The 25,872-nt window shown below is 49.2% G+C and overlaps 10 protein-coding genes across 10 annotated transcripts; 4 read left to right on the plus strand and 6 right to left on the minus strand.

Moving 5' to 3' along the window:
- Positions 1 to 1,615: 1,615 nt before the first annotated feature.
- BC939DRAFT_418123 (uncharacterized protein) lies at positions 1,616 to 2,837 on the minus strand (the record flags this gene model as incomplete). Its single annotated transcript, XM_051553030.1, has 3 exons — positions 2,362 to 2,837; positions 1,817 to 2,259; positions 1,616 to 1,698 (listed from the first exon to the last, which is right to left on the minus strand). Exons 1-3 carry the CDS (start codon positions 2,808 to 2,810, stop codon positions 1,616 to 1,618), a joined length of 975 nt encoding a protein of 324 aa, XP_051417781.1. The 5' UTR covers positions 2,811 to 2,837.
- Positions 2,838 to 3,456: 619 nt separating this feature from the next.
- BC939DRAFT_498047 (uncharacterized protein) lies at positions 3,457 to 4,783 on the minus strand (the record flags this gene model as incomplete). The annotated part of the gene is made up of 3 exons (XM_051559767.1): positions 3,457 to 3,548; positions 3,750 to 4,198; positions 4,335 to 4,783. The coding sequence occupies 3 exons, from the start codon at positions 4,781 to 4,783 to the stop codon at positions 3,457 to 3,459; spliced, it is 990 nt and encodes a 329-aa protein (XP_051417782.1).
- Positions 4,784 to 5,153: 370 nt separating this feature from the next.
- BC939DRAFT_433955 (uncharacterized protein) lies at positions 5,154 to 8,027 on the minus strand. Its single transcript, XM_051553306.1, has 5 exons — positions 6,703 to 8,027; positions 6,366 to 6,532; positions 6,178 to 6,245; positions 6,034 to 6,081; positions 5,154 to 5,927 (listed from the first exon to the last, which is right to left on the minus strand). Exons 1-5 carry the CDS (start codon positions 7,578 to 7,580, stop codon positions 5,259 to 5,261), a joined length of 1,830 nt encoding a protein of 609 aa, XP_051417783.1. The 5' UTR covers positions 7,581 to 8,027; the 3' UTR covers positions 5,154 to 5,258.
- A 21-nt stretch (positions 8,028 to 8,048) lies between these two features.
- Positions 8,049 to 10,211, minus strand: BC939DRAFT_433957 (uncharacterized protein). Its single transcript, XM_051553307.1, has 2 exons — positions 9,248 to 10,211; positions 8,049 to 8,577 (listed from the first exon to the last, which is right to left on the minus strand). Exons 1-2 carry the CDS (start codon positions 9,947 to 9,949, stop codon positions 8,410 to 8,412), a joined length of 870 nt encoding a protein of 289 aa, XP_051417784.1. The 5' UTR covers positions 9,950 to 10,211; the 3' UTR covers positions 8,049 to 8,409.
- Positions 10,212 to 12,012: 1,801 nt separating this feature from the next.
- Positions 12,013 to 12,663, plus strand: BC939DRAFT_390862 (uncharacterized protein; the record flags this gene model as incomplete). The annotated part of the gene is made up of 1 exon (XM_051551921.1): positions 12,013 to 12,663. The coding sequence occupies one exon, from the start codon at positions 12,013 to 12,015 to the stop codon at positions 12,661 to 12,663; it is 651 nt and encodes a 216-aa protein (XP_051417785.1).
- Positions 12,664 to 12,756: 93 nt separating this feature from the next.
- BC939DRAFT_390809 (transcriptional coactivator/pterin dehydratase) lies at positions 12,757 to 13,172 on the minus strand (the record flags this gene model as incomplete). The annotated part of the gene is made up of 2 exons (XM_051551914.1): positions 12,757 to 12,861; positions 12,975 to 13,172. The coding sequence occupies 2 exons, from the start codon at positions 13,170 to 13,172 to the stop codon at positions 12,757 to 12,759; spliced, it is 303 nt and encodes a 100-aa protein (XP_051417786.1).
- Positions 13,173 to 13,963: 791 nt separating this feature from the next.
- BC939DRAFT_433964 (uncharacterized protein) lies at positions 13,964 to 15,950 on the plus strand. The gene is made up of 4 exons (XM_051553308.1): positions 13,964 to 14,449; positions 14,591 to 14,636; positions 14,801 to 15,575; positions 15,700 to 15,950. Exons 1-4 carry the CDS (start codon positions 14,193 to 14,195, stop codon positions 15,729 to 15,731), a joined length of 1,110 nt encoding a protein of 369 aa, XP_051417787.1. The 5' UTR covers positions 13,964 to 14,192; the 3' UTR covers positions 15,732 to 15,950.
- A 251-nt stretch (positions 15,951 to 16,201) lies between these two features.
- BC939DRAFT_488541 (ATP-NAD kinase-like domain-containing protein) lies at positions 16,202 to 18,991 on the plus strand. Its single transcript, XM_051559377.1, has 9 exons — positions 16,202 to 16,379; positions 16,523 to 16,639; positions 16,747 to 16,829; positions 16,912 to 16,949; positions 17,061 to 17,112; positions 17,227 to 17,550; positions 17,642 to 18,229; positions 18,345 to 18,468; positions 18,595 to 18,991. The coding sequence occupies exons 1-9, from the start codon at positions 16,316 to 16,318 to the stop codon at positions 18,807 to 18,809; spliced, it is 1,605 nt and encodes a 534-aa protein (XP_051417788.1). The 5' UTR covers positions 16,202 to 16,315; the 3' UTR covers positions 18,810 to 18,991.
- An 85-nt stretch (positions 18,992 to 19,076) lies between these two features.
- On the minus strand, positions 19,077 to 19,694 carry BC939DRAFT_472245 (uncharacterized protein; the record flags this gene model as incomplete). The annotated part of the gene is made up of 1 exon (XM_051558256.1): positions 19,077 to 19,694. The coding sequence occupies one exon, from the start codon at positions 19,692 to 19,694 to the stop codon at positions 19,077 to 19,079; it is 618 nt and encodes a 205-aa protein (XP_051417789.1).
- A 4,252-nt stretch (positions 19,695 to 23,946) lies between these two features.
- On the plus strand, positions 23,947 to 25,824 carry BC939DRAFT_390969 (uncharacterized protein; the record flags this gene model as incomplete). Its single annotated transcript, XM_051551929.1, has 3 exons — positions 23,947 to 24,122; positions 24,603 to 24,849; positions 25,048 to 25,824. 3 exons carry the CDS (start codon positions 23,947 to 23,949, stop codon positions 25,822 to 25,824), a joined length of 1,200 nt encoding a protein of 399 aa, XP_051417790.1.
- Positions 25,825 to 25,872: the final 48 nt, after the last annotated feature.

The following is a 25,872-nucleotide window of genomic DNA, read 5'->3' on the forward strand; positions in this document are numbered from 1 at the left end:
CTGACATCAGGATCCCTTGCTCCAGTACACCAATTCTTCGAATGAAATGTATACACATGAACTTTTCAACATTTATTACTACCAATCTTTTTTATTTCACCGGCTTTGCCAGACACGGACAGCTCAGTTGAACAGCGATATACCTAGGCGCGCCGCTCTCCTGTGTGAACCAGTCTCTCGCTGAGACCTCCCCCCCCCAAGAGCTGACGATCCTGCATGCTTTCGTCCCAAATCAAAATTAACTCTCGTAAATGCGGTAGAAACCATGCAGAAACCTTCACTAACATGACCGGATCTCATGCGCAATTGGGGGGTGGGGGGAAGAGTCAGATCAATCCTCTGTTTTGGATCTCAGGGCTTTGTTGCCAGACACAACTGCAACTGCGTCGGCGCACATACATCCGGGAGCAAGTTCGTCTCAGTTTGCATTAGTCCACATCATCCTTTGGAACATTGAATTAACTCTGTGGAGACAGAGCCCGGATGTGCAGCATTCGCATACACGTGTCCATTATCCAGGCGACAGGGGGGTGGGAGTAGAACGAAGGGGGTGGGAGCAGGACGAAGGGGGTGGTAATGCCTTACCAAAAGAGGATGTTGATGAGCTTGGAGAAGCCTTAGCGCGACATGGCGTTGCTCTTGGTCTTATGGTGGAGGGTTTCAGAATCGATGCTGGAGGAGGATGATAATTATGTCGAGATGCGTCGTTGTGAGCACAGGATGTCTAATATGAAGACGTTAGTGGTAGCTTTGACCAACCTGCTTTCTTTTTTTTTTTTTCAGTCATTTGATATCTCTTATCCCCAAGTGGTTGACCGCAAACCGAGTCTCGATGCCATCTGTACCGGTTGCGAAGGGTTGCCATCATAATGCCCGAGTTGCGAACCAAGACATGAAGCGGTGATCCCATGTCCAGCAAACACTTTGCTGCATCTCTGCACTTGCGCATTTCATCCGGATCCATAAACCTTTCAGCCACCAGCTTCAGCTTGATCTCGGCGTGGATACATCTGTGGTCGTGGGCTGTTGCACGCGTGAGAGAGAAAGAGCGGTGTGTGTGTGTGTGTGTGTGTATGGAAGAGTTGAAACGAGGATCCTTGTAACGGGATTATATGCCGGATCTGGTGCGATCTGGGTCTACAGTAAACATAAGTCTTATGACGCGAAAAAAAAAAATCGCGTCGCGGTACACTATACAACGAAACAAGATCTAGTCTATAGTGTCGATGGGGCTGAGCTGGCTGACATCCACGCTGCGTGCGTTTCCATTCATGACCCAGAGAAAAAAACTAACTCTCGGCGGATATACCCTTTCCATCCACACAGGGTCCAACCTTATCTCTCGATCGTTTTTCACGGGCCAGTACGTGTGTAACCTTCTCCGTGGACAGGGGATGCGGATTCCCCCCCCCCTCGAAAGGGCCAAGGTCTCGTTTGCCAAACGGTCACTTTCGAGAAGAGGAGCGACGATAACTATGGCAAGGATGATGGCAACGACGAAACGCGCCAGACGTAGGTCCTACAGTCAACTAGATTCTTAATTTTCGATTTTTTTTTCTTTGATTTAATTCTTTAATAGATGAGGTATAAGATGAATTACAAATAGCTGCTTTTCTTAAGCACCAATCTTTTCGCGGACCAGTTCCTCGCTGAACTTCCACAGCTTCTCCTGTAACTCCTCGTCCTGAGCATATGCAGCTAAGCAGATCGAAAAAATAAAATAAAATAAAAAAAGTCAGTTATTAGCATTTAACCCAAAATTTGAATGGGCCTATAAATCTTTCTTCCAAACAGCCTAAAGGAAATGACCACTTACTCGGCTGGAGCTCATTCGCGATTGGAATAAAATACCTTCCCCTAATATCCTGGCTTTCAACCTCCGGACTCGTCGCCAGATACAGCTGCGTCAAGGCCCCCATTTCCGGGGTCACCCCAATCATATTCGTCACCCACTGCACAAATCCAAACTTATCTTTGGCGAACCGGATCAATTCCGTGCTGACATATCCTGGATGTAACACGTTCACATGGACGTGCTCCCCGGCCATGCGACGCGCCAGGGCTTTCGTGAAGAGGATGTTGGCGAGTTTCGAACGGCCGTAGCGCGAGACGTTGTCGCTTTTGGATGGGTCATTGAGGGTCTCAAAGTCGATGCCGCCGGAAACGGGGCCTTCGTGGGCGATCGAGGATACAATGACGATTCGCGAGGGTTGAGATTCTTTGATCCGGTCGAGTAGGGTCGTCGTGAATACAAAGTGTCTAGTACGGACAAGGATATATGGGAAAACAAAACGTGTGGTCAGCGTCATGAATTGAAAATGGCATGGCCCTGGTCCATCGCTGTCTCTCTCTCTCTTTTACCCCATGTGGTTGACGGCGAACTGGGTCTCGATGCCATCAGCACTAAGCTCAAATGGAGACACCATGATTCCCGAGTTGCAAATTAGGATATGAAGCGGCAATCCTCTCTCCAAAAAACTCTTTGCTGCATCTCTACACTTGCGCATATCGTTCAGGTCCAGATCCAGAAACTCCAGTCTGGGCTTAGGTGCATTGGGATATTTCTCCTTGATCTCCTTCTTCGCCCTCTCGATCGCAGCCATGGCCCGTTCCTTGCTCCGGCAGGCCAAGATGACGTGGGCTCCCTGACCAGCAAGGCCTACAGTGGTGGCATAGCCGATTCCGGTGTTCGCTCCAGTAACGATGGCGACTTTTCCTGTGAGGTCCGGGATCTGGTCGTAGGAGTACCGGTTCGGGGTGAAGTAGGTCTTCCAGAACTTGGGCTGGCGGAATGAATTCATGAGCATCATGGTGTGCTTTGTTGCAGTGTGCTTTGTTATAGAGTGGAATAAGTTCCCTAGGTGGGTGCTAGGGCGTATATTTATATAAAAAAAAAAGTCTCAGCAGCTGCGAATCTAATTGCCATGGCCTCTCTTCTAAGGTACCTTATGAGTATTAACACTCCTGACGTAGGGAATACGCTTAATATCCATAGGGACGGAGATACTGTACTTTCTTCGATCGTGCCCGTTGGTGACGAACTCATTCCTCATTGACTACGACAAAACGCGCGTCCGGGACACAAAAAGAGAAAAAAAAAACCTACTGACTTTCAATCATAGACGCACTTTTTGTGAGCTTTAATGAGCCATAAAGGATGGACCAGAGGTTACTCCTCCATGGACACATAAACCATGTGTTTCTCCTAGAAGAAATAATTCTCTAGACTACCTATTGTGCCTTTTTTTTTTTTTATTGCAATGTCAAATTTCTTCCCTCAGATTAAACTGAACTCGCCTACAAATTATTCGAATCGGTTGCCTGGTGGTTGGGTACTGTACTGTGTGCCGGGTTGGTTAACCAGCAGGGGAAAAAAAAATATTTATTAATATTATTGTTGCTGTTGCTATGGGGTGTACCTAATTTATATTAACATATCCACAGCAGTGTTAGTCCTTAAGGTCCTTGGGCGCCAATCTTCTCGCGGACCAAATCCTCACTAAACGCCCACAGTTTTTCCTGCAACTCCTCATCATGCGCATAAGAACCTAAAGACAAAAGACAAAAGACAAAAAAAAAGAAAAAGAAAAAAGGAAAAAAGCTGTTAGTGATCTTGTGCACCCAAGGAAATACTATAGCAGTGAATTCCTCATGCTTCGCCCACTTGTGTTCCCAATGCTTCGCCCAAATTCTCAGCACCCCCCCTTCGTCCCCTCTCTTTCATCCCTTTTTATGATAACATGACTTACTCGGCTGGATTTCATTCGCGATAGGAATAAAATACCTCCCTCTAATATCCCGGCTCTCGATCTCGGGACTCGTCGCCAGATACAACTGCGTTAACACCCCTTTCTCGGGCGCCATCGCCACCAAATCCGAGAATGCCTGGGTCACCCGATCCTTGAATTCTCGCTTCGTATACTTGATCTGGTTCGTGTTGACGTATCCTGGATGGGCGACGTTGACGTAGACACGCTCGTTGCTGAGACGACGCGCCAGGGCCTTGGCAAAGAGGATATTGGCGAGTTTCGAGCGACCGTATCTGGAAAAGGACGTGCTTTTGGAGGGATCGTTCAGGGTGAGGAAGTCGATGCCGGATTCGACGGTCGCTTCGTGTGCCATGGAGGAGAGAAGAACAATGCGGGAGGGTTGAGAGGATTTGAGCCGGTCGAGCAGTATTGTTGTGAAGACAAAGTGGCTGATAGAACGTTACGAAGGTGAAAAGGAAATAGGAATGGTTAGTAAAATGACGGGGGCCAATAGCGAAACCCGGGTCTTTGTTTTGTACGTGCGCATATGAATGTAAAATGTGCGTCATATCCTCTTCAACTTACCCCATATGATTGACAGCGAACTGGCTCTCGATCCCATCAGCACTCAACGCAAACGGAATCGCCATAATCCCCGAATTACAAACCAATATATGAAGTGGAAGCCCTCTGTCCAAAAACTCATTCGCCGCATCTCTCGTCTTGCGCATATCATTCAAATCCAGTTCCAAAAACTCTAGCTTTGGTTCCGGGGAATTGGGGTACGTCTCCTTGATCTCCTTTCGAGCCTTCGCAATCGCTTCTGTCGCTCGCTCCTCGTTGCGGCAGGCCAGAAAGACATGGGCCCCGTGGGCGGCAAGGGAGACGGTGGTAGCATAGCCAAGGCCGGAGTTTGCTCCGGTGACGATGGCAACCTTACCAGAAAGGTCTGGGATTTGTTCGTGGGAGAATTGTACGGGTGTGATAAGGGTCTTCCACCATTGCAGTTGGGTTAATGAGTTTGAGAACATCATTGTCGGTAGAGTCTTTGTGGTGTATGTGCGTTGTGGAGAAGGTGGGAGCGAGAAGAGCGGAAGGGGTGCGATGAGCGAGTGAGTGAGAGAGGGAGAAAGTAGCGAAAGATAGGAGAGCAGAAAGTGTGAGACGGGTTGTTGTACAGAAAGCTCTTTTTGTTGAATACAGGGACCTCCCAAATCCTACATCTCCAATCGGGGTTTCGCAACTTGGCCTGAATAGGAGTTGCGTATCCGCGATCGCCCTTTTTTTTTTTTTTTTTTTTTTTTTTTTTTTTTTTTAGAGCAAGCTCCACAACAGGTTATTTATTGCTCCGTAAAAAAAAAAACCAGAAAACAAACTTCCGCGATCAACTCCCTGAACAGTCGATGCCGATTGTAATTGTTTTATGTCATCCCAAGAGGGTACGTAACACCCGGGCATGGTTCATTACATAACAACGTTTACTCTAGCTTTACTCTAAAATGCTCCGCTCTAATGGCCCCTCGCATTCTCCACAGCCGCAAGCGCGTCCTTGTCTTCTACGACAGCCGTTGACGACTCAATGTCCTCATGTTCCGCCAACGCCTTTCCCTTTCCCTTCCCATGGTGATGATGTCCATGGCGTGCATGTCGCTTCGCCTTTGGGACCTCAAGCATCCAGCCCAGCAGCCCCTGCATGCTTGGCCTCACCATCTCACGCTTCCACATCATCCCCGTCAACAGCACCGACATCGAGATTGCATACATCAATGTCTCGCCCGTCCGCTCGACTCGCCGACTCAGCCGTCCAGACATCACTCGACTCCACATCGAATACATCGCTCTCGGCAGCACATACAGCGCCATTTCCGCCCGTCGATGGGGTTTCTCGATCAGGACCGAGAACCCGCACATGAATGAGCCCAGCAAGGGGCCATAGATATTGTCGATCACATTACTGCTGTACCGTCTTCCTGTCAACTTCATGACCAGAGGCATGATCTTGGATCGCCAGGAGCAGATGCCGTACCAGATCAGGGCGATGTACGTGGCGAGGAAGGCGCTCGATCGGGCGGCGGCCAGCAGGGTCGAGGATGCAGTCGAAATAGGGTTCTTTTGCAGCTTCTCAAAGAACGCCTTTGGACTCAACAAAGCAGGCAGCAGGTGGACTGGCAGATAGATCTATATATTACGAACCAAACACAAAGAGTTCCATCGTTAGAGCGATGGTACTAGTTTTCGTTTCCGTTGTCGGAAGAAACTGCGATGTAAGGGTGCGTGAACGTACACCTGCAGAAACCATGAAGCCCTGGATCCAGCGGTATCCCGTGTGGACCTAAAGGATGAAACGTTTTGATGTTAGACTATTCACACAGTATGCTATTTATCTTACCCATACCTTCCAGGACAACCTCACAGGGATCCAAATTACCTCACAAGAATCGGCAATGCCCTGATGTACGACTCTGCAAGACAGGCGATTGCGCAATTCAAAGTCGCCTATGAGAAATAAAAAAAAAAGAATACAAAGATCCGTTGTTGTGGAGGAATTAGTGCACCAGACGATGCAATGCATGTTGCAGACAATCATGAAATCGAATCTCCAGCAGACAAACGTACCCATTTTGGGATCAAATCCAAGATCTTCACACAATCCTATGAGCAAATTGCTGACTTCCGGTGGGTTCGACTGTCCAAAGTGCACCCTGTCCTCTCTCACAGCCCGCAAGGTCTCCAGCAGTCTTTTGTCCATCCTTGACATCCTCGTGATCCAGAATGCATACGGTCTATTCATGCATCATACGTGTCATACAGCCATAAGAAAAAAAAAAAAAAGAAGACAAATCCGTAGTGAGTTGAGTTGTTGTTGACCCCCACTCAGAATTTGATCCGGAGCACCATCATCTCCCGATCCAGTCTTCCTCCCTCGTCCGCTTCCTTATCTTTATCAACCTACCCAGGCAAGCGCTCGGGCTCATACAACCATGAGAACATGATCTCAGTACAGGCCAGGACAAAGACCGCGACGGCTCCATATGAACCCAGCCAACTGGGTCCCCACCGATTCTTGACCGCCACATGTCCAAAGACATCCAGCGCCCGCACGACCGCAAACAATGAATAATCAATCGTCGCGTGTCTTGAACGGTACCGGTGCATGAACACGATCGCCGCGGCCGAGGACAAGAACGAGGCCATCATCGTGATCCGTTGCCCTATATCCGAGGTCAACTCGATCTTGTCCATATCGTCCTTTGTCCACACCGTTCCTGCATCGCTGTGGTCTCCTCCTTGATGTTTCTGTAAAGAACGTTGTTGATCTCCCTGTTTCTGATGTTGCTGTTGCTGCTGTTGTTGGCGCTGCTGCAGGTGCTGTGCAAGGATCGCCTTCTTCATCCCCCGGTTCAGGAACACTTCCAAGAGCTTATACCCGCCCAAGGTGATCATCAACAACATGCTCATCCCGTCCCTTCGTGCGCTCGTCCCATCCTTGGCCACCGACAAAATCGCCCTAAAAAACGCTGCGACGGGATTTTGGCCCCTGGGTGTGACCTTGCGCGGGTTCAACAAGAAGCCTATGACGGTCTTGATGAGCTTGGGTGCAGTCGCAAAGACGTATCCAACCCCGTATGATCGGATGCATACCCGCACGGCCGCGGCGAGTTCTGGAGAGATCAATGAATTTGGACTGGAGCCCGAGTTCGACTTTGAGCTCGAGGTCCGTCGTGTCTGGTGGGTGGTAGTGGTGGTGGTGGTGGCGGTGGGTGATGGAGAGTGGGTGGATGTGGTGGCATTCGACGTCGCATGCTCTGGTGGGTCTATGGCATCGTGCATGGTGTGCTAGAGGAGAGGAATGAGTAGCGACTGTTGAATGAGCAGTGGTGTGTGGTCGCTGTTGGTAAAGAGGGAGAGAAGAGAGAGAGAGAGAGAGAGAGGGAGAAATGCTGCCGAATGCCGTTTGCTATATTGACAGCAGGAGGGGGGGTTGTTTTTTGGTACTGTGCCTGTGCCTGAGCCAGAGCTTGCTTGGGCTTGTTTATGTGGAGAGAGACGAAAGAACGGTGGAAGGTGCTGCCGGTGATTCGCTGCAGGGATGGAGTCCGGAGATAGAGCAGATGGCCTGATTTCCGCCCTCCTTGCATGTGAAGATGTCTTTTTATTTTCCTCCCACTGCCCCACTGTTCCATCCCGTTAACACGCAAAACGGTAGGGGAGAGGAGGATTACAGCAGCAATGGATCCGTGGATGGATGGTGCTTATTGTTCTGTATCGTCTGTCAAGTGCAAGACCAAGAAAGAGAATGCATGTTTGTTCAAGGATGGTTTCCTTGACTTTATTTTGTCATGGTTGTTGTCGCACCTAGCGCGCATCTGTCTGTAGTCGCGCAAAGAAACATTCCGGGTCTTGGGCTGAATGAACCAGCATCCAGTCCTTGACAAAGCTGTACACTTGACATACTACTTCTACTGCTAGTATACCACTACTGCCACAAAAAAAGGAGGAAGAAACAAAGGAGAGGAGGGAGGGGTGGTATGGATGAATGGTCTAAGAGAAAAGATACATGGTCGTGATCGTACATGTGCATGGTGGTTGTTTGGTTGCTACCAAGTTGGCGATGGCAGTGGTGAATGTAGGCAGTCGTGTTTGTTGTATATGTGGGTGTCTACGCTTCGATACCGCTGTCTGGTGTTGCAGGCCTGTCCCTGACAACGGAAGGGGAAGAAGCCTCCTGTGCAGCTGCCCTCCTGAGACACGCATCCTGGATCCCCTTGAGGAACCCTGGGATCCCATGCTTGGTAGCCCAGTTGACGATCGATGATGGGATGTGGCCCTATTTGTTATGTACGTGTACGTATACGTAGACAGAAATGACTGGTTAGAGAGTGAAAGAAGACGGTGGGATTGTTGTTTGGTGGCGGTGGTGTGTGCGCTCTCTCTTCTTTCCTTCTGTCGCACCCATCAGGGTTCATGTCTTCATTTCATTTCCTAGTCTGATTATCATCGTGCGTATTTGTTGTCTTGTTGTGTTGTGCTGTTGTTTGTTGACGATACAAAGGGGAGGGTTATCATCATCATTGCTCTTAAGCTCGCTCTCCCTCCCTCCCCACAATCATTACCATCATCGCAGATAAAAGTGTCTCCATCGAATGACCCCCATCTCTCTTCCATGTTCATCTTCAAATAAAGTGATTGCCGCCATAAACAGGTTTTAGTAATCGCATATCCCATATTGTGATGAGCCCATTACAAGGACTTCAGTGGCATCCTCACGCATGCAATGAAACCAAGAAGCCTCTTCGTCATTGTCTTCCTTAAAGGTGTCGGGTCAATAAGTAATTCCTCTGTTCCCCAGAGGGTGTTGTGTGTAGGAGAATATTGATAAAATGACGAGTACATAATTTAAAAGGGTAATGTTTGTTTGAAGGCTCCATTGAGAGAGGCAGGGCGCAAGAGGAAGCAGTGTAGCATCATGATGAAAGAAAGAAGAGTTGATATTTTACCTTGGGGTCATCAAAGTAACCGAACCAGACATAGCATCCCTTGCCGTCCTCAGATGGGACCATGACCACATCCTGGCGATACTCCTCCACACGCACAGACTTGTTCATCGGTGGCAGCTTGAACACCTTATGCGGCTCTGATCCTGATGTCGGCAATGACACTGACGAAGCAGCAGCAGCAGCAGATCCTCCAGGGACTGTCAACAAAGATGAGGAGGAGGGCGAAGGGGAATAAGACGACATCGAGGGTGGGACAAGGGTGACCATGGATTTGTAGTTATTGGTGCTGTACAGGTTCTGCAGAGCGCCATCCTGTGCCCTGGTCTTGCCTACAGTCTGGGAACTGACGCAGAAGTGGCCGTCCTTGGGTTCATGGACCGTCAGCTCGTAAAAGTACTCGCGGGGTGAGAGTGGCCAGGGGAATTTGGTGGTGTAGTGGATGACACCGTGGTCCATCCGCTTGAATCCGACCATGTTCTTGTCCCAGGTCTTGCGGTAGTCGAGATCAGTGAAGACATCGGCAAGCAGGCTTGCGGGCACATCGGGGTAGTGCCCCAGAGCCTTGTATTCATACAGGGCAGTGTTTGGCATGGCCTTGCGGTAGATCCTGAACCCGTGGGACTCCAGGAAGAGCTCCCAGTCGTCGACCTTGGGGACCTGCAGCTCTGCGAGGCACTCTTGGAATTGTTGATCCGATAGCATTTTCTAGGTGTATTGGGTCGAGAGTTGCTTGGTAGGGGGTATAGGTGTGAAGGAAAGGAAAAGAGAGAGAAAGGGAGTGTGGTGTGGTGTGGACTTGACTTCTGTGGGTGGGCGAGAGAGGAAGAAGATCAGTCGCTGCGAAGGGGCGGTGTGGGAGGGAAGGAGAAAGAGAGAAAGAGAGAAAGAGAGAGAGACAGAGAGGGGGAGAGAAAAAGAGAGAGAGAGAGAATGAGGAGGAAGAAAGAGAATGAGGATAAAAGAGGATGAGAGCAAGCGAGAAGTAAAGTGAGAAAGAAGGTGTAGATAAAAACGATGAGACACGAGAGAATCTGCGGGCCAATGATAGACTTGGCTATAATCTCTATATTAAGCCCTGCCCTGCTATTGCGATTTCCAATTCCATTCAGGAAAATGTCCTTTTCACCCGGCACTTTTTGGGGCAAAAAACAGGGGGGGAGGCACACGTACACACTCACACCCACACATGGACACTCACACATGGACACCCGCACGCCCTATGCTGACACCGGCCGTTTGCCTAGACTACTGCTAGGCCATCGTCATTCACTATTTACAATAGAAAATAATGAACAGTCGTAATAATAAACGGCAAGGGCTCGTGCTTGCAGCAGGTAAATACAGATGGCGGAACATCTTCCAAAACAGCCGCACCAATATCTCTCACAAGTCAGATCTACGACTGCAAAAACCCCTCTTTTTATTGTTTAGCGAGATGCCGAGGAGTAGCTTCAAGGACAGCGCTACCGGATGCTAAAAAAGAGACATCGGCATTGGCATATGAGTTAAATAGGTGATGGAAGGGCTCATGTGCGAACAATTATTGCACAGCCATTGGATAAGAGAGAGTAACAGAGAGAGAGAGAGCCGTCCGTTGTCCATTGGCAGTCGTTTTAATTGCCACCAACTCTAAGACGAATACCCGCGGAGAGAAACACATACGCATAGGGCAATGCAAAAGAGCGCATGGTGCTGTGGGTTGTTTCGAGGAAGCAATTGAAGCCAGGACTTGTTGTTGTGCTTTGAGCAGAGTGATGATGTCGATGTGTATACCGCTCCCTTGCGAATGCAGCTGCTCCTTGGTTTGCCATGGGAGGCAGGGCCGTGCAGGGTCCACATAGTTTACACCTGTAAGGGAGGGGAATTCATATTCGATGCATTTACGGAGACTGCTTTGAATCACCGTCTCGCCCTTTGTTCCATTGATCGCCAGTCTCATTCATTCTTCATTCAGTCTCTCAGTCCTCTCGCTCTCTCATTCCCTCACTCTCTCCCATCGTCGCCACCAACCAGTCTTCCTCCCTCCAAGCGATAGCCATACCTTCACAATGCGACCCTCAGCTGCACTCCAAAGAATAGCCCATTGGATACCCCAGTCTACATTCCGCAATGGCTCTCTCTGCCACCGCCCTCTACTCCCGATACCGCCACAACGCCTGATCAGTGCCTCTGCAGCACTGTGCCCTGACACGCACCAGATTCGATTTAAAAGCACCGATCAAACCTATTCGTCCCGGGATTCCTTCAGTCGTGAGGGAGTCGCCAAGCGTCGTCGACACGAAGCAGAAGAAGGCCAGCAGGGCCACCAGGAAAACAATCGACGTGTCCAAGGCAGCGACGACACGAAGGATGATCGCAAGGAGGCAGCCAAGGATAGCAAGGACGCCAAAAAGTTTCGTCCTGCTCGATTACCCGTTGTCCTCTGTCATGGTACATTCATTCACGTCCATTTCTTTATCCACGGGATTACAGTCCGCTAGAATCATGATGACCACATCGAATTAAACATACAACTTTTGTTTGGGCAAATGCTACCTCTGCTCCCCATTTTAGGATTTTTTGGGTTCGACACGCTTGGTAAGAATCCAGATTTTCGGTTCGACTACTGGTATGGTGTCCGGGAGGCCCTCGACGAGATCGGATGCAATGTCTACACAGCTCGTGTGCCGCCCTTCGCAGGAATCCAACAACGCGCTGAACAACTCAAACTCTTTATCGAACAAACTGTACCCCATGGATCAGAGCTTAATCTCATCGGGCACTCCATGGGTGGACTCGACTGCCGATATATGATCTCGCACCTCAAATCCCCCCACTTCAAGGTCAAGTCCTTGACAACTCTAGCGACGCCTCACCGTGGATCGTCCTTTGCAGATTATTTCATGTCCGATATCGTTGGCAAGGTCCGTCTGGAGACCTTTTGGGCGATGCTGAGCATGGTCAGCGTCGGACGCGGAGCTGCCGAGAACCTGACGACATATTACCTCCAGGATGAATTCAATCCAAAGACACCGGATGATCCAGAGGTGTCGTATTACAGTTATGGAGCGTCCTTTGTGCCGGGGCTCTTTTCACGATTCCGGTTCTCGTGGGGCGTGATCATGGATCGGGAAGGACCGAATGATGGACTGGTGAGTGTAAAGAGCGCAAAGTGGGGAACCTATGTGAAGACGATCCCGAATGCGGATCATATGGATCTGATGAACTGGGTGAATGCCTTGGCATGGAGTCGGGCACGATTTCCGTGGGTCTTGGGAGGATCGAGTCATGATCCCGATGGCAGACCGAAGGGCGCCTTTGAGACGGATAATGATGATGAAGGTGACAAGGACCAGCCGAAGGAGGAGGCGCCGTTGTTCAATGCTATAGAGTTGTATCTCGAGATTTCGGATATGCTGCACGAGAATGGGTTGTAGCGATAGATACTCTTTTTTTTTCCTTTTTTTTTTGCACCTGTACCATAGCCAACAATAGAATGAATATGAAATAGAGCTGGACTGATGGTTGCTTTATTGGACGTAGATCTGGTTGATGAACTTTGCGAGCTCAACGTCCCGGACAGAAAGACCCTGGACGTCATGGGTGGCCAAAGTGACTTCGACACGGTTGTAGACCTAAACAATCAAAAAAATTCCCACGGCAATAACATTCGCGCACAAATGTCAATACAAGGCATACCAGCGCCAAACATCCCTCTGTTTGCGCCCGCTAAAATTAATCAACGTACGTTGAACCATTCCGGATGGTGGTCATGCTTGTCAGCATAGAGCGCGACGCGGGTCATGAATCCAAAGGCGGCGTTAAAGTCCTTGAAGGTGAGGGTGCGCTTAATAGCCTCACGTCCCTCGACCAAGGACCAGCCACTGAGCTCTGGACGGGCAAGAGCCTCGGTCTGTTCTTGTGAGTTCAACTTCTGAAGAGTCATTGTATGTTTCTTTTTTAAGCTGGTCGTTGTGGAAAGATACCGCAGGGAGGATGGTGGTTTGAGTAGTGTGATGAGAGAAGGAAAAGTGGAGGAGGTGGTGGAAAATGTTAGTGGGAGATTTCTGACTGGTTTGTAGCGAGCCTGGATACGAATAAGAGAAGGGAACAGAAACGACAGGGGGAGCGGTGGGGAGCGAGTGATGATCCGTTGCAAGAGCATTGGTGGTGGGATGAAATGGACTCCTGTCTTCCTTACCGAGAATGGGAGTGAAGAGGGAGAGAAAGAGAGAGAGAGAGAGAGGGAGAGAAGAAGAAGGTGCTGGGAAATCAAACAGGTGCAGCGTGTGAAATATTCCCGAGTTTAGAAGTCACTTTTACTCCGCATTGCAATTGAACGCTCGAACATTATTGAACATGTTCCATGTCTCCTTTGCCACCAACCTACACCTGTATGCGTCCTATGGTTTGAACACGTTCATGAAGACAAAGAGAGAGAGAGTGTGTGGGGCCATTGAGACCAAATGGGCACAGAGGGACCAGCATAGAAGACCAATTGAAGAAGCAATTGCATCCGCGGGAGGAGACCCCGTCTTTTTATGCCCAATTGTATATCTTTGTTGATGTTGATGTGATAAACGTGTCTGTGTGCAACGGTACATGGGATGACCCCTCCGACAAAAATAACCTTCTTTCACTTTAGGCTGGCGCGCTTTCGTTCTTTCTTTCTTCCTTCTTTTCAGTCTTCTCTTCATTCCTCCATTTGAACACTCATTCAGCGCCAGCTTTTTTTTTTTTTTTTTTTCCTTCAAGTTCCCTCGCGCTCCAAGTTCCGGTGTTTGTTCCTGGCCCTGGCATTTATCTTATCCCGCTTTCACACACACACCTTCCTTTCATACCTTCAGGTCCCGCTCCAAGCTATCTCAACATCTCTCTTTCTTTCTTCCATTGCGATCTTGCCTTCCCTCTCACTCAACTCATCTCATCTCATCACCTCCCAGAGCAACACATTCCTTTTTTCACAATGGGTTGGGCACCGATGGAACCAGACCTTGACGCCTGCGGGATGACCAATTGGGTTGGATCCTTCGACCCCATCAAATATATCTATTTTATGCTCGCCACGGTCTTGATCCCCTATCCGACCTATGTCTTTGTCGCGACAGTCTTCAATTGGGAACACCGTGCCAAACGACCTGCAAGGCACTACCAGGATATCCTCCATGCGACCTCCTATGGACTAATCGTCTTTATTTTCGGCAACTACGCACGAACGTTGAAGTAAGCTATGACCGACAAATGCTATAATAGCCACACGAAACTTTCTCTCTCCTCTTTTTTTCTTTTTTTCTTTTGTCATTTGCAGTGGACATGAGCTAAAAAGAAAAGAAAAAATGGTTTGCTTTAATAATCCACCACTAGCTGGATTACCATCCTGGCTTTTTGGATTACCTGGCCTAGTTACTCTGTAAGTGTTTGCAATTGAGGACAGCTGGGAAGCACTGGGTGAAGGAGGAGGAATGTTTGGTCATGTTGGGATGCCCTGTGCGTTTTTTTTTTGTACTGTGAGCACCACTTGTGGAACCCTGACCATCTCTCTTTTTTCTTTTTTCTTTTGGGTACATTATCCAGCTGATCGCAGAGCAACCGTTTGCAAAGACCTCGCTTCCCTCCTGGAAGACCTGGCCCTTCGGGATGTACGCCCTCTTCGCTGGAGCCACGGCCGTAGTCCTCGCCTTTGCAGGTTACCATATCTATCTCGGCGTGATCCTTAATAGGACCGTGCCCGGATTCGTGGGATACTACCTCCTTGCGCTCCTGATCCCTGTCATCCTGACACTTATCGGATTCGCTTGTCTCAAGCAGCAGAACCAGGACGCGTTCGGGCTCTCGAGGGTCTATGGGGCCATGTTGCGGCTGCAGTGGAAGTGGGCGACACGGACAGCGAGACGGAAGGCTGAGAAGCAAATGGCGCTTGCGGATGGGTCGAAGACACAGAAGAAGCCGACGATCGATCCTCCGCCTGCTCAGCAGTCAGCGGAGGCAGGAGCACCCGTGCAAGCAGGTACAGTCGTGATCGAAGTGGGGGATCAACACCAACCGAGTGCCCATGTTAGTCGTACAGGAAGTTTTGATCCACTCGTCGTCGACCGGAGTAATAACAACCCTCCTGTTTTTTCAACGGATTATAATGCAGTGGAGCAGCAGCAACCTCCGACGACAACGACGGAGCTGCAGACGGTAGCTCCGTTTCAGGCGTATGTGTGGTCGGTGACTGTGCCAGGGTTCTTTCATCCGCACCATTGGCAGTTGTTCTATACACTGGCGTTCTTTACTAGGTTCGATCATTGGGTCTCTAGGGTTGGAGCCGGTATCACGCTCGGTTGTTACATGCAGGGTATCATGGGTAGGTTTCGGTTTTGTGCGAGGAATTTTTTTTTTTTGCGATTAAGTATGCGCGTTACGACTGGACTGAACAATGTAGCTGACACCTTTATGTTCGTTGTGATGAATTTTGTGTTGCTTGATAGCGTATGGATACGACTATTTGATCGAAGAGTAAACGAAAAACGCGCCCGGAACTGAGGCCATGCGGAAAATACGCGTCTTCGGGAAATGCGCGCCCGCGCGGTAACTTGACCTTCACTTAAAATCGCACACATACCACTATCCCTATATACATACATAGCATAATAAATAAATGGGTCCCCTTCCTCAGGTCCCTCTCGCCCCCCTTGGCCATGGACCCCCGGATGTGAATCCAATTGATCGTATCCAAGAGGAGGTGGTGGCGGCGGCGGAAGAACTGCAACATTAATGACGACACTTTGTGCATCGTTAGCAATTGTGGTTCAAGTTTATGCGGATAATCGATTGAAGGGCGACGACGCAAAAAAAAAAAAAGGGACGAGAAAGCTGAGGGTGGGGGGACGACATATCTGTGCGCACAGTGCGCGTGCCTAGGAATGGAAAGTCACTCGCCGCTGGACTCTTTCTTTTTTTTTTTTATTAAAGTCTTGCTTGAGACCGATCGTTTCATGTCTTTGCATCAACCCTCATTCGAAATCTCACTTCTTCATTTCTCCCAGGAACAAAGGACCTTTTTTTTTCTATTTCTCTTTGACCCAAGAAAGGACGAATATCACCATGGGATCATCCACAATACTCAAGCTGACACACTTTCACCACTCGACCCATGTCCAGGTTGAGGGTGCGTCTTTTGGTTTGCTCAATGCTATTCGGTTACTGTTTTATACATACGCGCGCACACGGAGGAGCGTACTGGATTGCTGGAAGAGATCCTTAACTACTTTATTGTTGTTGCTGGTTTTTTATTTTTGTTCTCCATGACAGATCTTCACCCAAGCACTATCATCGCTCGGTTCATCAAGGAGTTCCCGGAGTGCTTAGACCCCTCGCCAGTCCTTCGGTGGCTCGACGGCGATGGTGAGTGGATCGAAATCCGACCAGGTATGGATCTCGAGTGAAGCACCGTGAGCCAACTTTTGCATGCTTGCTCAGAAGAACTATGATCCCTGAAGTCTAACCAAAAATGATGTCATTGGGATATTGCTTAGACGATCTTGATCTGGAGGAAGTTCTGAAGCAGGTCATGGAAAGAGATGGAATAATCCACATTCAATCTGGAGATATTACTGGGGTACGTACCCATGGCATTGGGGGTATCATAGTTGCTCGGAGGATCATCATCTCGGTTGTTTAATATGGGGGTTTTTTTTTAGGTTTTTGAGCCCACAGACCTAGGAACGCTGATGAAAAGGCAAGTCAGAATGTTGCTAGCACCAAGAAGAGAGAGTGAGAGGACCTCATCTGGAATCGATACATGGGTTGCTAACAGGACGTCTTTTTATGGTCTCGGGAAACGTAATAGATACGAGAAGGTCATGGATCTGTTCGATAATTTGAGCCGCACAGTCGTCAAGGTAAACCTATCCTAACCCTCACAATCACTCAAAAAAGGGACACGCATAGCCTCACGCCATCACCGATATTTTTTCCTCACGCTCCCCTCTCCTTCTCTATGACCAACCATACAGCTCCCACCGATCTCCAACATCCTGATCGTGACAAAGCCCGATCGCAAGCTGACAAAGCTGACCAAGGAGCTCTCGATCTGGCTACTCGAGAACTTTCCGGGAATCACCGTCTATGTCGACAGAAGGCTGCAGGAACAATCTACCTTCAAGTACCATAAAATCCTGGAGCGTAACCCGGCGTGGAAGGACCGTCTGCAGTTCTGGACACTGGAATGTCACAAGCAGTCAGGAAAGCTGATCCATCTGGCAATTGCTCTCGGAGGCGACGGAACGGTGCTTTATACGACGTGGATGTTCCAGAATCGAGTGCCGCCGATTGTTGCTGTATGTCTTTCTTCTGGGAAGGGGCTTCAAAGAATGCAGCAGCGTTCTGGAATTGTATGCTTGGGACTAACACTGCTCTCCAATTAACTAGTTCCATCTTGGAAGCCTGGGATTCTTAACGAACTTTGACTTTAAACACTTTCGACCCATCATGACCAACATCCTGCGCGGCGAAGGCATGAACCTCAACATCCGGATGCGATTACAGTGTTCTGTTTATAAATTCAGTGACATTGCCGACAGCTTATGCGACGGTACGAAAGCTCTCAGCCTTGACGATACTGCTGCCACCAGTAGTGCAGATGGGAACCTCGAAGCCGGAGCTTCCAGCGAAAGCGAGAATGAAGACGACCATCGGAGGGAAATTGCAGAGTCTAAAACGCGGGTGAAGATTATCCGCCAATTCAAGGAAATGGACTCGAAAGGAGGGGCCGAGGTCGCGGATCTGGGTGTCTGTCATGAGCAAGGGCACACGCTGATCAGAAGGTCACCAAAACCTTATCCGGAGGAGTCTACGACGCCAACGGATTCTTGGCAGGTATTGAATGAGGTCACGGTCGATCGTGGCTCGAATGCGGGGATGTTGCAACTAGAGTTGTTTGTGGACGGTAGTCCGGTTACGACGATCTTGGCGGACGGGCTGGTTATTGCTACGGCGACGGGATCGACCGCTTATTCGGTAAGAGTGCCGTGCACGAATACAGTATGCTCTTTGGTCTTTTTTTTTTTGCCAATATGCCTTCCTCAATCTCTCAACAACTTATTTGTCTTTTCTTTTGTCTGTGGTGATATAGCTGTCGATCGGTGGCTCGTTGATTCATCCTGACAAGAATTCGATTATCATCTCGCCAATTGCTCCGCACTCGTTGACAGCACGACCTATGATCATCTCAGGCACTAAACGCCTTCGAGTGTGTGGTACGTACTTCTGGTTCGGGGGTTTATACTTATCGGACCAAATTATTCAAACATTACTTTTCGCGTTCGCGCAACCCATTAACATCAACCATCTTTTTTTTATCCTTTTTTCTCAATTCCCAATAGTGCCCGCATCGAGCCGGACGACAGCATGGGCATCCTTTGATGGAAGACACCGACAGGAACTCGGCCGTGGGGATTCGGTCATGATCACAGCGTCCAAGTACCCGGCTACGACGATCTGTAGGTTCGACCAGAGCATCGATTGGTTCACGGGATTGTCTCAGGTCTTGAACTGGAATAGTCGTGTCCAGCAGAAACCATTGGATTCGCACCTGTGAGCTAGTTAAAGAAGAAGAAGGAGGAGGAGGAGAAAGATCGATCGTAGAAGTAACCAGGCGCAACAGCGGCAATGGAGGTCGCATTACATAAAGAATGAACTTGTAATTAAAAAGATATACTCAAAACCTATTCATGAAGGGCAACCATCTTTTTTTTTTTTTTTTTTTTTTTTTTTTTTTTTAGTAATGGATCCACCACTGTTCAAAATCTCGCGCATAAAATACAGCTGTTTATTTCAAATCTATGTACAGTACAAGTGAACAAGCTCACGATAGGGTTGGTTTGGGCTGCCGATTGAACAGGATGCTCAAGATGTTTGCTTCTTCCCTACTCGCCGCTGCTCTTGCTTCCACTCCTGTTCCCGCGCCTGCGACTTCAGGTCCGCCACGATCGGTGGTGCCGCCCATCAATTGCAAATCCGAGAACATCTTTTTGCATTTCGTACTCGGCTGGACTTCATAGCGGATCATATCGTTATAGGTCCATCTCGCCTTCTGATGCTCCCCTCTCGCGACATAAGCATCCATCAGATCACCCCATGCTGTTGGGGAGATAGCCTTTGCCAGGGTCGCATCCTTCTGGCTCAGGAGCTTCTGTACCTCGGTAAGATATCCGTGATGGATGAGTCGTCGGATGACCGCGTGTGCCGTCTTTTGATAACGCTCGAGTTCTGGAGAGATGTCACGAATCGTCATCTTGTCGATCAGCTCGGCAGCCCGGTCGAGGTCCTGGGCGCGTTGGATCAAGTAGGTGAGGTAGGTCCGGTAGGAGAAGGAGGCGTTATTGACAGTAACCGGGGTGGCACTGGGCTGGAGTTGGGGTTCGATGAATTTCCAGATACTGTCGACGCGTTCATGACTAGGATCCGACGTCCTCGTCGCCATTGTTATTGTTGTGGTTGCTGTTGAGGACGATGGCGAGGCTGAAGAGCCAGTTACCGGGGTCATCTTAATATAATACTCCAACAGTGCACTCAGGTCATATATCGACGTCGGCTGCAAGTTCTTCTCCCGCATCTTCTCGACCATCGCCCCCGCAACCGCCAAACTCCCAGCTCCCGCCCTCGCATGGGCCCTTGTCAAGGCCGCCAGGACCCTCGCCGTCAACTTAACGCCCATAGTCTCCATTTTCTCAAACGCCATGGTCGCCCGTTTGAGTTCCCCACATTTGATATAGGCCTGGATCACATAAAAATGGTCATCCGGAGTCCCGTTGGCTTCGAATTCGAGTCGTTCCTGTTCCTTTTGAATCCAGCCAATGTCCTTGTGTTTGACCGCGGCTCCGAGACGGTCCTTGCGGGCCCGACTTCGTTGTCGGACGAGATGATCTTTCTGGGCGTTTGAATGGACTGTCCAATGCTCGATCACGGCTTTATAGTCGTCCTCGGGTTTGTGGATCTGTTCTGCGAGTCGTGTCCGGAAGGAGACTGTCAGGGCCTGTTATGAAGAAGTTTGGGAAACGCGGGAGAGGATGGGTGAAGGGGGGTTAGGGTTTTTTCCTGGAGTAATAATAACGACAGTTATATCATATCCCTTTAAAGTTTGCTCTACCTGATAAAGATCTTCCTCTTCTTTCGATGACGACGACGAACGCGCAGACGAACTCGAGGTCGAGAATAATGCGGCGGACGATTGCTGACGCAGATGTTGCTTCAACGGCTGTTGTTGATACAAAGTCATGGAAGACGATGTTGAAGACGACGGAGTCGGTCGTGGTGGCTGCAGCCACGAGACAGCCTTCTCGAATCGGTCATAGAGTCCGAATCCGAGAGAGGAAGACGGGCGACGGGAGGCTGTGGAAAGGGCTCTTGTGCCTGTGGTGAGCGCAGCGGCCGATGGGAGCTTGGCGGCTGGATGCATTGTGTTCAAGTAGACGGGACGAGGAGGTCGTTCGTCCTTGGGGGACGAGAAATAAGGAAAAGCCGGGTGTGAACTGGGATGTGCGAAAGGTGTGTGTGCGTGTGTGTGTGCAGTAAGGGCAGGAGGGTCAGGAGGAAAGAGGGAGGGTTGTCTGCAGAGACAAATCAGAATAATGGGCAAGGATAAGAGGGATTCAGTGGGATCAGAACAGGATGTGTTGATGGAAGCAATGCGATGTAATGGAGAAGGAGGATCCGAAGAGCAGAGCCAAAAGGGGTGATGGGGGGTGCGACCTCGATAAATGAAATGACGTGCATGCAGGCAGTGTGTATGACAGTCGAATCTGGTTTTGTGGACAGTTTGCTATCAAAATCGTTTTGAATTAACCTCTCTAAAAATGTATTTTAAAAAGAGAAAAAAAGGTCACATATATGCCGTGGCATAGCAATGTCAGCATCCCTTACTGGACATCCTTGGACGTGTCTCTCATGGTACATTCTATGCAATTCAGCAACATGACCACTACAAATCCCCAGAAAAAGCCTCGTACCTCGCGTTTTGCCAAGGCGGCAGCGAGATACCATAAAATGACATCAGCCTACTCACATATTCCTGCTCAGAACAACAAAAAATACAAGTAGGGTGTGAAGGATATTGAGCGCGATATTAAACGGCGATCCAAAGATCTTTGAATTGTGCTAGGCGCGACGACAGAGATGTATCCCTTCTACTTCCAACGGCTGACCCGGTTAGGGTTCCGATGGCCAGAGTCGTTCACTCCTTTGAAGAGCAAGTCCAATTACTCGACATATATCACTATCTTCAGAGGCGCCAGTCCGACCTTTCGCACAAGCTTTCCTATCGCGCTTTTGGGCCTATGATAGGAGTCCCAATTTCGAAGAGTGCTGTCCGAAAAATGGTCGTTGAAGAGGCCAACGTACGCGCTTCAGCCATCAAGTATCTCTCGGGCGCCTGCTACAACATCCATCCTAAGAACCATCTAATTGAGGAGACCCTGCTTCGGTGGCTACAAGATCAACGAGCAAAATGCGTCCTTGTTAACGGCAGGATGGTCAAGGGAGCCTGTATGGCTCTCGTCGATATTCTGGACGATTCTGACGACACTGGTTCAGACGCGAAGCCATCGTTTTCAGCCTCATGGTTCAACACTTTCAAGAGTCACCACCAAATATCCTATTGCCAACTTCAGGGAGAAGCAGGATCGGTCAACATGGACGCGATTGAACCTGAGCTTGTCAACATTCGTGCGAATACTGAGTCAGGATGAATGAACCACAGCAAATTCATGGAATGGCTACAAATGTTTGATGACGATCTCTCCCAGCCGACTCTTCTCCTCCTCGACTCCGCAGGTGCGCACAACAACATCAACATGCGTAATCCAGGGGAAAACATCCCTTGGAAACATCTTCGCATACAGCGGCTCCCAATAAACACGACATCAGTAACGCAGCCTCTCGACGCTGGTATAATCAGTGTTTTCAAACGAGAGTACCTAGAGATTGCTCAGCTATGAAACCTATCTGGTTCGCAACTATGAGGAAAAGAAATGTGTCTCCAACGAACTCGCTTGGGCATTGGTCCCCTTATGCATGGAATCGAGCCAAGCCTGCAACGCTGCGAAACTGTTTCACCAAGACACCAGTCCTCCCGACGGAAATGCGCGAGCAGCTTCGACGACAACCGTCAACCGTTGCGGAACAACCACAGCCGCTTCAATATTCTCAACATGACAAATACGTCGAGCAGGAAAGGCTATATTTCGAGCATCTCCTCGCTAAAGTTGGGCCGGAAAACTGTTGGAGCTTTAGAGTTTTAAGGGACAAGGATGAGTAAGAGATGGCGGTGGAGGCGCAACGACAAGTAGATATGGAGGAAGATGAGGAGGACGATCAATTTGAAGAAGCAGCGAACTCTGCGATCCTCTAAGCTCACCGATCGGAGACGAAGAATGAGGCGGGGCCATCCATACGCTAAAGGGCCTGGCAGGAGGAAATGAAGTGGCGCAACGCTTATGCCTTGCAATTGCCACTCCCTTGCTGTTGCGTCCAACACTCGCCAGTTCAACCTTCCCCGCCGTTGCCACCACTCCCACATCCTCGCCCTCGCCCTACTCATCATCACACGCAATCACACCCGATCATACCTATGATGCATGTCAAACCAGACTGACGCTCAGTTGCCGTCCCAGTGACTTCATCATTTAAGCGAGCGCCATGACCCTCTTCCTTCCTTTCTCATTTTCTATACCGCTGCCCTCACCGTCTCTCTCTCTCGCTATCGCCTCTCTCAAGCCCTTTGTCTCCGCAGGGTAGTATCATTCTACTTCCTTCGTCATTTTTATTTTACTTTGAAGCACTCGTAGTTGGGCTACGGTCCCCTCTGTCCCTGCCAAAGTTCATTGGTTATTATAATCGTTGTCCACTGCCCTTCTATTGGTTGTACAATAACTGAGGTCGGTCGTGTTGGCTTTGGCTACGGTCATGCGACAGTGGTGGCGAGCACAAGTCAAATATAGACTCAATGTTGGTTGAATGATGTCCTATCTAACAAACTTACTGCAGTTTGTTAGAATCCCATAAAATGGAGACAAAAAATATCTCAAGGAGAACGATACCCATGACCCCATTACATTTTTCAGATGGATGGGGTTTGACATTTTATAGGTCCGGAGGAGTGTTGCCAGAAATAACCATACATTCACCAGCAGCTCGTCAATCGCACTTCAAAGATATCGTCTGTTTCAATGCTCAGTCTTCGCTGGCGGACGACATGTGCGTGTTCATGGTTGTGGAGATGGTCTGCACGTTTTATTGCCCTGTGTCACATTCCGTTCCTCATCTTGGCGGGAATCGTGCTATTGGGAGCTGATAACAAGATCTTGGATTTGGGTATCAAAGATATGGTCCACAAGTAGGTGGAGCCAGCCTTTCTCCAAGTTCCAGCTCAACGTGCTCGAATTTATTTGTGAGGATGATATATTATCAGTACGTGTTCGTCGGAGTCGGGGTAACCGGGTTTATCCCAGATCTAGCCGATATATTTATTTCCCTGCACAGAAAGCAGCTTTCGTCTGTTGCAAGAACTGCACGTTGAGCTGGGCTTGAGGAGAACGCTGCGGAAGTCGGGCTTTTTATTTCTGCTCCCGTATTTAAGCGCTCACTTTCTCTTCCACAGCTTCATCTCCTCTTTCTGCTATCCTTCATTTCACTTGTATCCACACATATCGTATACATCCACACATTCCAATAACACAATGGCCAAAGACAGGAAAGACGGCAAATCCGATAGCGACAGCTCATCTGTCAGCGAGGCGCCCGCCAACCAGAAGGATTCCCTCCGCAGCTTTATCTCCACTCTCGCCACTTTCTCTGGAGACCTGTCTGCATTGACCTGCCCTAGCTTCCTGCTGAGCTCCGTCAGTCTACTAGAGTACAGGCAAGTTGTTTTCTCCATTGGGACAACCTATGCCTTAAAAGCACGCCACTTTCTCTCCCTCCAAGGTGAATGAGGATATTCCGTATATTCAATAATAGTTTGTTATGGACTCCTAGCTTTTTTTTCTTGGTGGCAAAGCAAGTGGGACATTTCACACATCACCCACTCAAGTGCATTGCTTATGCTTTACTGGCTGTTGTCGCCGCCCTTTATTACGATCGACCTTCGGCCGACGACTTTGTCGGATGAGGACCACGACTGAAAGTATAACTCAATAAACAAGTACTTTAGGAGTTACAGCCGGGAATGGTTATTAGGGTTCAGGCTGATTTCCTGTTGTCGGTGTTGGCGTTGGTCATCTTCTTGAAGTCCAATCTCAGCCGTATCACGATACTTTCGCTACGACATGCCGATCCTTATAGAGACTCGTTTTTTTTTTGTTTTTTTTTTTTTTTTTCCCATTGCCAAAACTAGTCAATTCTGGGGTGACCATCCAAAGCTATTCGCAGCGATCCCGTCTGGCGAAACCCCTGAGGATCGGTTGCTCAATTGCACGCGCTGGTTCATCTCAACCCTCTATGGCTCGTATTCATCCCGCGCAGGTCAGGAAAAGAAACCGTACAATCCCGTCCTAGGTGAGCAGTACTTCGCTCAATGGACAGGGGATGAACAGACAGGCGATACCATCCTCAGAGCAGAGCAAGTCAGTCATCACCCTCCAGTAAGTAATTTTTTCTGTGTGTTCTCACCAGCCAGACATTTGTTTTGTCCCGGCTGGCGATGTCACTCAATGAAAAAAAGAGAGAGAGAAAAAAAATCCCCCCTCTCTCCGGAATGACTAATAAAAAATAGCAGGAGTGTCATAGCACGGTTGCACAGCGAAGGAGATATTAATCTATGAGGTATTTTATGCTTTAAGATTATGGGCTTCCACCTTGAAAACAAGAACGCTGGCGTTGTCTTGGAAGGGCACTGCGGTCAAAAGTCGCGTTTCGCCATGCCCGCTGGTATCGATGTCTACCAAAATGGACACGCCATGCTGACGCTGCCAAAGTTCAAGGAGACCTACCTTATCACCCTTCCCTCACTCCAGATCCGCAGCATTATCACAGGACGACCAACGGTTGAATTGGCGGGCTCGAGCTACATCGTCAGCAGCACAGGACTTTTCGCCTCGATCGAATACAGCGGCAAGGGATATTTCTCGGGCGAGCGCAACAGTTTCAAAGCGAAGCTTATGCCGATCTCTGGAGATACTCCTTTTTACATAGCCCAGGGTGTCTGGAGCGGCGTGTCGAATTACAGCAACGGAAAGAAGGGCTCCGAGAGCAGATTGTTTTTTGATGCGAAGGCCGATCTGCCGATCGCGCCAGAGTTGAAGCCGCAGACGGAGATGGGGCCGCTGGAGTCGCACAAGTTGTGGTCGGATGTCACGAATGCGATCAATAACAAGGATTACAGTACCGCCTCAAAAGAAAAGTCGCAGATCGAGGACGCGCAAAGAGTGTTGGCGAAGGAGAGGAAGGAGAAGGGTCAGACCCAGGCGGACGCGTTAAGCGTATTTTTGCTCGTGGATGAGGATGCAGATGAGAGTCGTAAGGCATTTAAGGCACTAAAGGGGCAGCTGATAGAGCTCGCGGGTCCGAAGGCACTGAGGGAGGATGAGGCGAAGCCCCACTGGAAATTGAGAACGTAGGTGGGGGCCATTCCTGTGGATGCGTTTCTATAGACTTGCGATAACACG

This window comes from Gamsiella multidivaricata (genome assembly GCF_025024155.1).
Source record: "Gamsiella multidivaricata strain RSA 2152 chromosome Unknown BC939scaffold_1, whole genome shotgun sequence".
Classification (NCBI taxonomy): Eukaryota; Fungi; Mortierellomycota; class Mortierellomycetes; order Mortierellales; family Mortierellaceae; genus Gamsiella; species Gamsiella multidivaricata.